This window comes from Manacus candei, unplaced genomic scaffold, assembly GCF_025592945.1.
Source record: "Manacus candei isolate 608988 ecotype Guabito, Panama unplaced genomic scaffold, ASM2559294v1 h1tg000015l, whole genome shotgun sequence".
Taxonomy (NCBI): domain Eukaryota; kingdom Metazoa; phylum Chordata; class Aves; order Passeriformes; family Pipridae; genus Manacus; species Manacus candei.
Window position 1 is genome coordinate 4058544 of NW_026138063.1, and position 13848 is coordinate 4072391.

Sequence of the window (13848 nt, forward strand, 5' to 3'; positions counted from 1 at the left end):
CTGGGCTGTGGGAAGCAGCCCATCAGGGAGGCAGGAGGCTGTGGAGGGGTCAAAGGGGACACCCTCCCTTGGGTCCATGCACCAGAGGAAGCACACACCAGCACCACAAGGCTCTGCCGAAAGGAAATTCCCAAAATCCATCTGGCTGCTTTCTCTCTCAGCAGGAAATGTGAAGAGCGCTAAAAAGCTCCACGAAACAGCTCAAATAAATATTAGTAACTTCCTCGGGCCTTGTTAAACAAAAACACATGACAGCTATATTTCCTATGCTAAAAAGTGATGTCTTAGCATTTTCTCAGACTAATGTATTTTTAAATGTTTTGCTCCCAAACTCTTTACTCTCAACACTCGCTGCAGTGCGTTGGGAGAAGGGCAGAAAATCACCTGCGTTGTTCAAAGTCACACAGGTGCATCTGTCACAGGTAGGGACGGGACTGTGAAGGTTTGTGGGTGCTTTCCTTGCCCACTTGCACATGGACTGACACCATCGGCAGCCAGCACATACCGGTGTCCTCCAGGAGGTGGCCGTATAGCCTAATCCTTCCTTTCTTCACAAACCGTGCCCACAGACACCGGCTAAATACCTAAAAACAACGAATTAAGTTGCATTTCCTCGGATTTGGATTTTTTTTTTCCTTTACCTTGTCCCAAAAGATACTCTGGAGGAGGGTGCAACGAGCAGTGGTGGAGGCTCCTGGGGCAGCTTGTCCCACCACCCCGGTGCTCACCCCTCACCAGGTGACAGAAGCGCTGGCAAAACACATCAGGTACAATGTACCCGTGCCACAAACTCCTGCTTGTGGCAAATTTTCCCCATAAAAACCAGGAGAAGGAGTTTATGTGCAGTGTGATCCGCCCAGGCTGCACCTCCCTCCTCTTCCACACCACCCTCACTGAACCATCAGCTGGGGCTGCTTGGGCTTTCTATTTGTATTTCTTGCCGAGGGGATTTCAAACTCCATTGAGTATTTTGGAGGCCAAAAGAGCCATGGCAGGGTTTTGTGTGTATCTCATCCTGCAGCTGGACGAATGCCTGGTACCACAATCCTCTCTGGAGGCAATGCCATCCTCGGTGCTGAAGGATACAGGGATGCTCTGTCGGCTTTGGCATGCTGGGGACGTGCTGGGGCAACAAAACTCATTTCATCAAAGACCAAAACACATTCAAATGAAGCCAACTTCCACCTCTTGAAAATAAACCTGATGACAGCACCACATCCAGCAAATATCTTCTGTAAGTGATGCTTGTTTTTCCCTTTATTAAGATAAATGTATTGAAAACTGGCTTTTTTCTTCCAAAAGCATAAGGGACTCCACATATCTGAAAGGGAAGCTGCAGTCGGATCTGTGGAAGATAAGCTTGGCTGCTGCCTGGCTTTGGGTGGAAATAAAATGTGCAACAATAATATGTGCACACTGACCAGAGAGAGAGACTTCTGCAAACTTCCCTGTTGGGTGGGAGCAGGATCAGGATCACCACACAGCCAGGTGGGACTTCCACCATCCCAGACGGGCTGTGCCAAAGCTTCTGCTCTGCCCAGGACAGGTTTTGCGTCACAGGCAAATGCAGCTGCTAGTCTGAGGTTGGTGGTGCCTCCACACCAAGGAGCAAACAAAACCACAGCAAAGCCTCCTGTATTTTTCCTGTCCCATCAAAGGTGTTTTGATAGACCTTTGATAGACCTTTTCACCTCTCACAGCAAAGTGAGGACACATGGACTGTACAGGGGCATAAAGAGGGCCTTGTTCACCAAGTGCTGTGCTGGGGAGCATCCCTTCTCTCTGGGAAGTGCTGGTACGATGCTGCATCTTTCTTGCAGCTGTGGGACAAATCCCTACACAGGGAATAAACTCTGCAGCCAGTTATCTTGTCTGTGTTGGTATTTAAAAGTAGCAGAGATGATCGAACTACCCATCAGAAACTCCTTGGCCAGCCCCTCCGCACCTCAGTGGGGAGATGAGACAGTGTTCTAAAAAACTCCCAAGTTTTAGGTTGAGTGATGTTTCTTTATTTTGCAACTCAAGAGCCAAGTGACAGACTTCTGGGTCTGGCATTTACACGTTATTATAATACTAACTTTAATTATTACTGAAAATAGATTTCTTAATTTCTGTATGTACAAAAAACCCTCACCTGCACTAACGCTTTACACATCAATTTGAGTTGCAGTGAGAATCTAAAATAAAACATATTGAAGTTTAAACCAAAACGATCGTGCAGGCAAATTTAATCTGATATTAAGAGCTGTCCTTACTACTTCACAAAAAAAACTTGTTTGCTCACTCTTCTCACCTAAAACCTCCTGGAATTATCCTGGCTGAGAAAAACTGAGAAGCCAACTGTTGCAATGAACCATGTTACCCGAATTTTGAGGCAGCAGCAGCCTACTGAGGGCTGGTGATGGGGGGGTCCTGCAACCCTCAGATTAGGAAGCTCATAATTTCACCCCAGCCCTTAAGGTCTCCCTCAGGCGGCCCACGTTTTGCAACTACAGCACTTCTACTGTGGGCAGTATTTTTTGTATTAGGAAATACAAACATAGAATAAGTGGATTTTTCAATTGCAAAGCCTGAAGATTTCTTGGGTGCAGTCCTGACTCTACTGTAATTAATGAAAGATTTTCATTTTCTGGACAGCACTTCTCCAGACTATCAAGCCCATTCCATGACCCAACTTTTTCAGGTTAACCTGTGCGAGTGTGCACCAGTCTGCCTCGAGACTGAGTATAGGAAGAGCTTCTGCTCACGAGAGGAACAATGAGCGGAGGGGGGAAAAAAAAATAAAAGTAAAGTCCAGATGCACATTTCACATGCCCTGGGATCAGCAGTGTGTGACTGCAGTTTATATAGGAAGAGCAAAATCGGATCCAGATCTGGAAACACTTCCAGAGTTCAGGGGGTCCGAGGTGGGGAGAAGTTGGGGGAGGCCTGGCTCATCAGTCCTCTGTGCCTGCCCACACCGCAGGTCAGAGATCTCTGCTACCGAGCAGAAATAAAAGCTCCCAAACTGCAAAGCCGTAAAGGGAAAGGGGAGGAGGGGGAAGAAAAAAGGAACACACACAATTTACTTTTAAATGGATGAATAAGGCCTCATTGTTATGAATCCCAGTTTACTTTTCCTGGTCAGGCACTTGAAATTTTATTTATGCTTAATAGACTGCGTTTGGCATGTGTAAAGATGACAGAAGCGTGAATTATGAACGACCTTCGACCTATTCAGGAAGTTGTAATAATTGCAATAATAGCTAAAACGCACTCCCCGCGAGCTCGGCCGGGCCATGCTGTGAAACACCCCAGCCACCCCCCTGCCCTGGCCAGCCCCACACCACCCTGCCTGCACCCCCCTCTGTTCCCTCCCAGCACCCCCCCAGAGCCAGGAGGATTTAACTGAAGTTACAGTCTGGGGGGAAAAGCTACACTTTGGCAGATGAGCAAAGGCACCGACTGCCAGGCACACATCAGTTGTGCCCCCAAGAGTCCACAACTAAACCCTGTGCACACAAAAGCTTTGGAAAACATCACATGGGCTCCACTGCTGCCTGGGAAATTCAGATTTTAGGGCAGGTGAGAGATGCTGCTCTGAGTCTGCTCGTACTTCAACGCCCAGCCCATGTATTGAACTCACAGCTCCCACCACGGGAGAAGGCACCCGGTGATTCTGCCCTGCCCCACACAGCTGTAAGTGGCAGGACCGAGCGGAGGATCCACTCTGCGTGGGATGGTGGGATGGAACAGAAGAGCCCAAAGGTGGATCATTCCCTGGCGAACACCATCAGCACCCACAAAACCCTGCACTGCTGCTCCTGCACCAGCTGGACCACGTGCCATGGGCATATCTATCTCAAGCCTCAACTCCTTGCCGTCCTTGGAGGCTCTGGTGCTCCAGAGAGAGCATGTCCTGAATTGGGGCAGGAAAGTGAGTGCCTGTAGAGGTAGCCTGCACACTGCCAACTGGCATTCACCCCTGTGCTGCTTTGGAGCAAGAGTGGAACTTGCCTGAAAAGCAAAACAAATTAAATGTCCAAAACTAATAATAAGCGTTTATGCTCAAGGAGCCCCATCAAAACCAGGAATTATGCCTGCCAGGAAAAGGAGAAGGACGAAGGGATATATAACTTCACAACAAGCCCTAATTAAGAGTTTGAAAGGAAAAAACAAGAAAGAAAAAGGTCCAAATGGTGAAGCTTCAACTTTAGCTCCTGTGATGAACAACTTGTGCAGTTGGAGAGCTGTGTGATGAAACCCGAGCCAGGTTCTTCTTGCTGTACTCAAGCAAATGATAAATTGAAACAAACCCGAGTTTTTTCAAGGGCTAATGTAGAGGAGTCCTGCCTGAAAGCTGTACTTGGCCCAAAGAAAACTTCAGCAAAAATCCACAGGCAAAACTCAGCAAGTGTCTGCAGAGGTATGGGTGGGAGCCCGGTGGGGAGAGAGGACTCTCCTCTCACCCTGCGGAGGTGGTGGAGGAGCACCACAGTGCCTGAGCACCAGGACTAAGAATCCTTTCTTTCTTCATTTCCAAAATGCCCCAAAATTGTCAAGCAGGATGGACTGGAGGAAGAATGGTCCAGGAATCCCCATTTTTCGACCTTCCAAGGCAAAAGGTGCCTCCTGCTCCCTGAGAGCAAGGAAGGAAATGCAGGGTCCCTCTCTGCAGGACACCCTCTTTGGCATCTTGGGGGCTGCAGGCCACCTCCCCAGAGCCCTTCATGTCTTCTTCCTTCAGAGATGAATTTTAGCTTCTGTGAAAGACCTGGTTCCAGGTGAGAGGCTGCCACATCCAGCCAAGCTGCTCTGGTCCTGCAGAACCTCCTGCTTGGGTGTCACTAACCACTGACACCAGACCCCAGCTCCTGTGTGCCCACCTGTTCTCCTGAGCTGACCTCACCACTCAGTTGTCCTCCAACAGTCCTGAACCCTCATTAATGAACCACATGAATGTCGAGCAAGGTGCAGCTGTGTCCTGGCTCTGTGGCTCTCCATAATCCTCTACACTCTGGCAAGCAGATCAGTAGGATTTGACAGCTCTCATCACAAAAAAGGCATTTCTGTTTAGAGACAGCATGCCTTATCCCTTTTATTAAACACGAATCATCAATAAAAACCTTACCACTTGGCAGAAATGGCAACAACTGGGTTGTTGGGTTTGGTTCTGAACAGCTTATTTTAGGTCACGTCAGGACAGTCCAACACCAAGAGTGGTAACACCACCAAGTGCATCAAATTCCAGATAACACAGGCAGTCATAAAGCCCAGGCAGGAATTTCACCCACAGCCTCAGCTTTAACTGCAGCAAGTGGAAAAACACCAAGCAGCTCCTTGTTCCACCAGCCCCAAGCTAATACATCCCTGCTCCACTGGAGACAGATTTTCAGTGGGAGCTGGATTAAGTTTTATTTGCTTAATAACTAATAAATCATAGGAAGAATCATGGCAGAATAGGGCCCCGTATGAGCTCAGCGTGTGTGTGCCCTCCTGACCCACAACAGCCAAAACCTTAATTTCACTCTCTGACAACAAAGCCTCAAAACTATTCCTTAAATACACAACTTTTGCAGGTGGCTGTGCAAGGAGCCTCTGCCCGCCACGGAGGGGGGGCCGCGGCCGTAAAACCTGAAACATGAGGCTGTGCCTGCAGATTAAAAAAGTTTGTAAAACGTGTAAGATGGGATCAGATCTGGTGGAACCTACAGCAGTAGGTTCACTCCTGTAAGTTTATATCACTGACATTGGGCACGTTGTTAAGGGTGTGATACTACTGGTTTTTCTCCCTTTGCAGCGGCACATACTTGAGTATAAGGAAAGAAAACAAAGCACACACAAAAAAAAAAAAAACACCGAAAACCTATTTCAGCACGCACAGCAAGCTAAAACCTCAGTAAAGTGATCTGAGCCACTTTGAGTTTTCCATGGATAAACCAAAGGGAGTCTTCAGGAGCTGCTTTGTTAGGGGGGAAAAGACCTGGAAGCTCAGGGCAGTTTCACAGCAGTATGTGGCTGTATCACTGTCAGAACTCTGCGAGCAATAAGCAAGATAAAAACAGCATTCAGGTATTTTAACTTCAACATCAACAAGGTTTCTTAAAAGAAAAAAATTTAAAAAATAAATTATTTCTTAGAGTTTGAAGGTGACCGTGATCCCAGCCTGGAATGTGTGACAGCCCCTGCCATGCCACTGCCATAGTCACTACTAGAATTGCAACTGCACTTTCATTAACGTACTTCTTTAAAAATAATGCTTTAGCTGGGCTGACAGTGCTGCCAGAAAGCCTAACAGGGCTAATCATTCTGAAGTCATGAAAAAGTTGAATTAATAGATATTTAATGATAACAGGGGAGTCGTCCAAGTTAGCAGAAACTGCTCTTGAATCCTGACTCTGAGATGAAAAAACGCATTCCAGGGCAAGAACAGGGACAAGACTCTCTGCAGCTCCGCACACGCTGTAGTCTCTTTGGGGAAAGGCAAAAACAAGAGTGCCCTGTTTGTGGAATTTGATTATTTATATCCATCTTGAATTACATATGTTCAGGTCAGATTAAGCATGACAGGAGATAATAGGAAGACAGAAAAAAGAAATCCTAGATCAATCTCATTTGAAATAAAAAAAAACCAAACCAACAACAAAAAAAAAAATGCAGTTTTTTAAACCCTACTCCAGCTGCAATCAAATGAAACATGAGTTGCATCCAGCGTGCATGTTTTGACTGCATCCCACCATTATCGAGCTGTTCATCTCAGCAAAGCTCATTTATATAGTCTTAAGAAAGAGCCCAGGCCTTTTGTAAAGTTGATCCTAAGTGATGAAACCTAACCTCAGCCGTGAGTCAGGGGGTGGGGTGGTATGTCTCTGAAAAAACTCTAATAGTGAAAATGACAAAAAATGTTTTTCTTTCACTCTTTTTGTTAAATACAGCAGGTAGAACATAGCAGAGTGACTACATTACACATCGCCCTGAGTCCATCTAAATCCTGCCTCAAGCAGTCTGGGAATCATACCTGCCTGTCAGTCAAGTTTGAATTTAGTAATATAAACTTGTGGGCAGCATGAACCTGGGAGCGCTGGCAGGATCTTTTACCTTCTCAGGTAGAGCCCAATGTTTGCTTGTGAATTTTACAGATGAGTTGAAGCAATTAGAGGTGAACAATTACTGCTGATCGAGTGTCTGTGCCTCGGGAGCGAGCAGCGTCTCCGCAGCGGGGATGCTCCCCGTGCACCCAGGGCTGCTGAGGTGCTTTGTATTCCTGGGGGAAGAAAGCGGAACTGGGGTGTCCCCCAAGCAGGGTGTCCACCCACCCCTGCACCCAGCACTGGCTGTGGCTCCAGCTGAGCTGGGGTCTCCTGTCCCAGCTGGGCTGCATCACCTCTGCCCTCCAGCTCTAGCTACAACCACTGATACACATCCTCAGCTCCACCTTATTTTTATTTTCCCTTTTTTTCCCATGTTTTTCTTTCCCCCCCCCCTTCTTTCCAGGAGTTACCGAGGCCCCGTGACCCCCTGGCAGCCCCACTCAGTCTATATATGCACGCTCAGCCCTGACTTGCATTTGTCACTCCTCGTACACACACACGTTTGGCCATGTAACGTCCATTTCCCAGTCTGCCTTCCTATTATATTTTATATTACCTCTGGTGAGTTTGTGCCAGAAGAAAGCAGAAGGAGGAGCTGCTAGAAAGGGTTTTTTGCTTTAAGATTTGAGAGCACATTTTTAGCATTAACTTTTCAGGCTCTGATCATAAAACGTTGGGAGTACGCGGATGATTCTGTGGGTAAATCCACAGCATTTCCAGAGGGCCAAACGGACAACAATCCCTTGCTGACAACACCCAGCTCACAACATACTACTTGAAAGACAACCAAATCCTAATTTGCAAATCTCAGCAACAAAAAGCTGTAAAAGTATGGAATTATGAACAGCACGATACTGTGCAAAATAAATAACAAGCCTCCTGTGAATGAAAGAAATTATTGGCAGCAGTACAGCCACCATTACCAAATGTCAGAAATGTAAACACTAAAAAAAGAGAAAGTTAAAAGCGCCATGACTTTCCTTCCAAAAACGTCAAGGCGCGGGTGCGTGTCTGCGTTGCAGAGGGAGATGCTGATGTTTCAGCCTCGTGTGCATTTTCAGTTGCAGATCCCCAATTCCAACCCAAAGACAGTGGGTTGCTTTGACCAATGCACGTGATCCCGCTTCTGATCTTCCCTATCTATGCCAGCTCCTACTAAACGTAAAATATTTGAATTTGTTGTTCCAATCAATCTGTATAGTTTCCTCTTCCTACTGCTCGTCCATAAATGCTCTGCACTGAGAGAATTTATCGTTTTTCAGCATAAAGTGTATTTCAGCTTGGAAAATGTATCTTGCATTTACTAATAATCTTTATGGTTTCTTTAGTTAAACCAGCTGCTGTATGAAAAGGAAATTATCTCTCGGTCGGCTGGCTGGCTTGTTCTGTGCTACATGTGCTCAGGGCTGAACTGGAAAAGTTGAAAATTAAAAGGATCTTCTCTCATGATTGAGAAAGTTATTTAAACATGTTTTAATCAGCTATCTTGCATGAGTGAAATATGTAATGCTGGGCTGGCAATAGCAGGCTGTCTCACATTCATTTCCTATACGTAAGGAATTTGATTAGAAAGAATGATTTCTAATTGAAGCTTTGTGTCTGGTTGTGATTCTTCTTTCAATACTGTCAGGGCAATTAAATCAGCTAAAGATAATCTTTAACATTCACCTGATGCAGTTAATTAAGGGGGGGGAAATGAAACACTGATTAAATGAATTGAATCCTATGTTGCAGGTAGCAAAGTTTAAATTGGAAACCAGAATTCACAATCATTTGCTTTGCTATTTTACATACTTCACTTTAAAGAAGCAAAGCTTCCTTAACCTAACTTTGCCCATTAAAATATTTCATAATGGTATGTATTATCCGCAGACAAAAGCGAACCCTGATTTAAGAAACACCTAATAACTCATCAGCATAATTGAAAACAAAATGCTTTACTGTGTCCTTCCTCTGCCTATATCAGCCTTTTTCCAACACACAAGGATAAATAATGTTTCAGCTCAACAAAGAGTGGATTTAAGTGCAATAAATGAAAAGAAAAAGAAAACCACCGAAGACCCCGATTCAACATATGAGTATTATGAGTTCCAGCAAAGTGTATGGGAAGGTACAATAATATTTGAATGCACATGTGCATTCAAATCCAAAGCCCTACACATGCAACTACATTGGTAACATCACCACTTCTGTGCCTTCCCCTCCACTCTTGCCATCACATTTATGTTACAGCTTCCAATCAACTCAATGCTTTAAGGGAGCAACCCAAGAGGACTGGAAGAGGAGCCAGAAAATGCTGCTAATTCAAAATCAGCAAATACTGGGTTTGCACACCTAAGAAAGCAGTCACAATTTTTATCAGGTATAAGACAATAAAAAAATCATTTATGAATTAAACAACACTGTGAAAAAAACGGAAAATTCGTATTTTCTAGCACCCATAACCAAAATTATTCCTTTCTACCTTTCCCATCTGTCCTTTATCTTTTGCCATAACAGCAAACAGGCCAAAAGCTGCTGTGAATTGCTATTATTTTCTTTGCATTGACACCTTCAAGTTCCTTAAAAAAATAAGTCCAGAAAGTGAAGACCACGTACCTGATCACCTATTTGACATGCAACAAGGTTGTGCTGATTGTAGCATCCAGCAAACTTGATATATTTGAGCCAGTTTCCTACATCTGGTTGACTGGCATCTATGCAGAACTTCACATTGCAAAACTCATCCAAGATCTAAAAAGAAGAATATGAAAGAGTAAATCTTTCTGTTGCTGGCTGGGTGTACTAATCAAAAGATAAATCACAGGTTTCCAGATAAACAAATAGATAATAATAAAAATAATAATAATATAGGTGTGCTTATTCAGAAATGTTTCCCTGGTGAGATTTGTTTTTAGGAATTATCAGAATACACACATAATTATAAAAGCGCAATAAAAGTTCTGAAAAATATCTTGACAAATATATACAAGCAATTGAGATGTTTAATTATTGCTATGAAACACTATGTTAATTTAAGATGGATCTGATTTTCTATGCATTCATCAATGACTACATTTGAAATTATAATTAAATCAGACTCTGCCAGGAATATAACAAAAATTATTAAAATAGATGGTGTTGGCTTCATTTGAGGTTTCTGTTTTGTTTCAGAATTTACGTTGTTTGCAGCTCCCATTTAGAATTTTCGGATTTGTTGCTCTGAACCAAACTTTATTTGGTAGGCAGAGTTATTTATCTTGTTTTAATATTACACTTCCCGAACAGTCCTGTGCAACACTTAAATCCCTCCCCCTAATTGAAGCAAATAACAAAACTCCTTCTGTCAAAATAAAAGAGAATAAATGAAAAACAATGTAAACACTCATGCAAACCATGGCAGAATTCAATACACACCAATAAATGGTTCAAATTATGCAGACAATAAACAAATATAATGAGACTGCTCGTGGACAAGCTAAAGAGGATGTTCTATTCTAATATTATGACAAATTACTAATCGTTACAGCGGGTTGAATATCATTATTTGCAATCTTTACCATCGGCCTATCCCAAACTTCCCAGCGCATCCCAGGGAGCTCACTGCTAAACTGTAACTTCACCGGCTTGGCACGGGCATCAGCCATCCCGTTTTATTAGGAAAATAAAAGGAAACAACCTTAAAACGCCCCAAACGAAAAGCGAAAGGAGAGGGAGGCTGTGCCCCGCCGGGAAGCGCCTGGACCCGCGGCCGGAGCGGGCGCTGCCGGTGCTCGGTCACCGGGAGCCCACGGAAGTTCCTGCCCCGGGCTCACGACCGGGCACTAAACGCGCTGTGCCCGCGGAGCCAGCCCGGGACAGCGCAGGGACAGCGGGGGCTGCCCGGGTCACGGCCCCCCGCCGCCCCCCCGGGGACCGGGATCGGGATGATCGGGATGCTCGGGATCGGGCCCGTCCGTGAGGTGGGGGTGCGGTGGGTGCGCGCAGCCCCCCGGGACTGCCGAGCATCGCCGCGCGGCACCCGAGTGTCTCCTCTCGCCCCCGGCAAACGAAGGGGGAAAGCCTCAACCCCGCAGCCCCCCAAATCCCGCACCCCAACGAGGCGCGCTCGGTCCCCGCGGGCGTGCGCGCTGCCCCGCCACCCGCACCTCTGGCTCGTTTTGGAAGGGAGAACATTTAATTTTTCCCTTTCAAAGCAACCCGCGAGGAGGGGAGGGTGGCTCACCCCCCCCTCCCCGGGCCGGCGGAGGAGGGTCTGCCCCGGGGCCGGCGGCACCGACGGGGCAAGGCGGCCCCGTCCCGCGGGGCCGGGGCAGCGCCGCCGCCGCGCTCGCCGCTCTTACCTTCTGTCGCCGGGAGCCCGCGGGGGCAGGGAGGGGGGAGAGGGACAAATATCCTTCAGGCGGCTGGAAGCAACATCTCGGCGCTAAAGGCGGGCGGAGGCCGCGGCCGTCGGTGTCCGGGGCAGCGGCGGGCGCGGCGCGGGGCGCTCCACCATGTGCGGGGGGCGGCGGGGCCGGGGCGGGGGCTGCCGGCCCCGGAGGGCTCAGCGGCGGCGGGGCTCGGCGGGTTCCTGCCGGTTCGCCATCACCGTCCCCTTTCGGCCCCTCCTGGTCTTATCGGTTGGCTTTGGGGGGGTGGTGTGCGAAGAAAGTTTTCGAGGAAGGGGGAGGAAGGGGAGAAAAAAAAAAAAAAAGAAAGCACCCCAAACCCTCACACAAGCCTCTTCAGGGAGGGGGGGGGAAAAGAGAAAAAAAAAAAAAGAAAAAGAAAAACAACAACAACAAACCCCACCGCGCACCGCTCAACAAAACAAACTTCTTTCACTTCTCCGCCGGGGATGGGAGAAAAGTGAGTGCGCGTGGGAGGGCGGGCGGGCAGCTCTCCCCCTCCCCACCCCCGCAGCCTGCCCGCGGCGCTGCTTCCCCGCCGCACCCCCGGGCAGCGCCCGGCCCGGCCCGGCCTGGCGCGGCCCTGCCCGCCCCCCCTCCCCGCCCACCCCGTCGGGCCGTGCCCGCCCGCCGCTCCCCCTCCGGGCACTGTCTCTTTAAAGCGGGGCAGCCCCGGCCGCTCCGGCCGCCTTTCCCCCCCTCCTGCTCGGCCCCCCCGGCCCGGGCGGCGGCGGCGCTCCCGGCGCGCTTAAAGCGACAGCGGCCCCGCGGCCGGGGGTCACCGCCAGGTCGCGGCGGAGCGGCCCCTCCGCGGGGGCGGCCCCCGCAACCCCCCCCCGGCCGCATCTCCCGCCCGGGGCCGGCGGTGCGCGGTGCCCCGGGGCCCTCGCCCCGCTCGCCTCTATTTATTCGCCGCTCGCCCCCGCAGCCCCGAGCGGGAGCCGCGCCGCGCTCGCCCCGACGGCTTCTCCCGGCGCTCCGGGAGCCGGCGCGTTAACCTGAGTTGTTCCCGTCATCGCGTCACTCTGGTTATTAATAACAATTTTTAATGAAATGCAACTTTTTTTTTTTTTTTTACCGGCCAATTTTCCCGACGACCCCCCCGTTTGGTGCCGCGGAACCACCTCCACGTTTGCCGGCGCTTCCTAAACGATTCCTTTTTTCCCCCCCTTTATTTCTTTGGTAACGAATCCCATGAATGGAGCGGCGGGAGGCCGGGCTCTACCTGCCGGCGGGGGCGGTGGGGCCGGGCCCGCTCCCGCTCCCACCCCCGCGGCAGCGCAGCCCCCCCCCCGGTGCGGGGCCCTCCGGGCTCCGCAAATCGACCCAAAATCGCGCAAAACCGCAAACATCCGCAAAGTTTGGAACAGCTCTCACTACGGCGAGATCCACGTACATTTGTGTGTTTTGGGAAGAGGGCAAGGAAAAAAAAAAACTAAGAGTGCTGAGTTGTATCTTTTATTGCACCATCCAGAAGTGCCACCCACTTTTTTTTTTTTTTTTTTTTAAGTGCATATATATTTTTCAGACTGAAAGTGGATTTTTCTTCCCCGGGGGCCGAAAGGGGCTGGGGAAGGAACACGGGGAGAGGGCGAGAAGCCGGGTGACAGGAGATGCTGATGGATTTGTCTCAGCGGCCCGTTATCTGTGACATTGACCTGTTAGCTCAGATAATGGCTATTGTCCGAGGGGAGAGAGACGAGGGGGGGGAGAAAAAAACCTCAGTGGTAGTAGGTAGGACAGGAAAAAAAAAAAATTAAAGAAAAAAAATCCTTTGTCAATAACCTCAAAAAATCCAGAGCGCCCGGGCCTGGGAACCGGCGCCCGCCCGGTGTGCGGGGCCGTGGGTTCCTGCCCTCCCTCCGCTCCCCATTGTTGGGGATTTTTTTTCTTTCTTATTTTTTTCTCCCTCTCTCTCTTTTTTTTTTTTTTCTTTTTCTTTTTCTCTCTCTTTTTTTTTTTTTTTTTTTTTTTTAATTTAGCCATAAATTGGCCCGGCTCGCGCTATGAGCTGTTCTATTTTCTCCCTGTCAGGATGAGGGATTTGCTTTATGATGCATTGTGTATTAAATACAAGTAATCTGGGAAACTGATTGCTCGAGCCCATCGGCCTGATCAGAGCCCCCGATAGGAGCCGGAGACCCCCCCCTTCTCCCTCCCCTCCCCTCCGCTGTGCCACAAAGGGAGGAAACGCGGGTGGATAAACAAAAGGGGCTCCCGGTACCGGCGGAGCGGGGCTGCTCCGCACCGGGGCTCCGCCGCCGCTGGGTGGCGATCGCCGCCGGGGAAAACCCGCTTTTTGGGGGGAAAACCCCCATTTTTAGTAATTCCCCTTCATGCAGCACTCCCAGCGGCTCCCTCCAGCCGGGTGGAGGGGAGCACGGCCCGAGGAGGAGGAGGAGGAAGAG

At 48.7% G+C, this 13848-nt stretch overlaps 1 protein-coding gene across 8 annotated transcripts in view; it reads right to left on the reverse strand.

The window, feature by feature from the left end:
- Positions 1-13848, reverse strand: part of MECOM (MDS1 and EVI1 complex locus) — a 333582-nt gene that overhangs the window by 36581 nt on the left and 283153 nt on the right. For 7 of the 8 annotated variants that reach the window (XM_051781688.1, XM_051781691.1, XM_051781689.1 and 4 more), the window contains one exon: positions 9669-9803. In XM_051781688.1, the coding sequence (XP_051637648.1) occupies positions 9669-9803 (135 nt within the window). Of the gene's footprint in view, positions 1-9668; positions 9804-11392; positions 11665-13848 lie in introns of those variants that run through there. The other variant, XM_051781693.1, reaches the window with a different exon arrangement.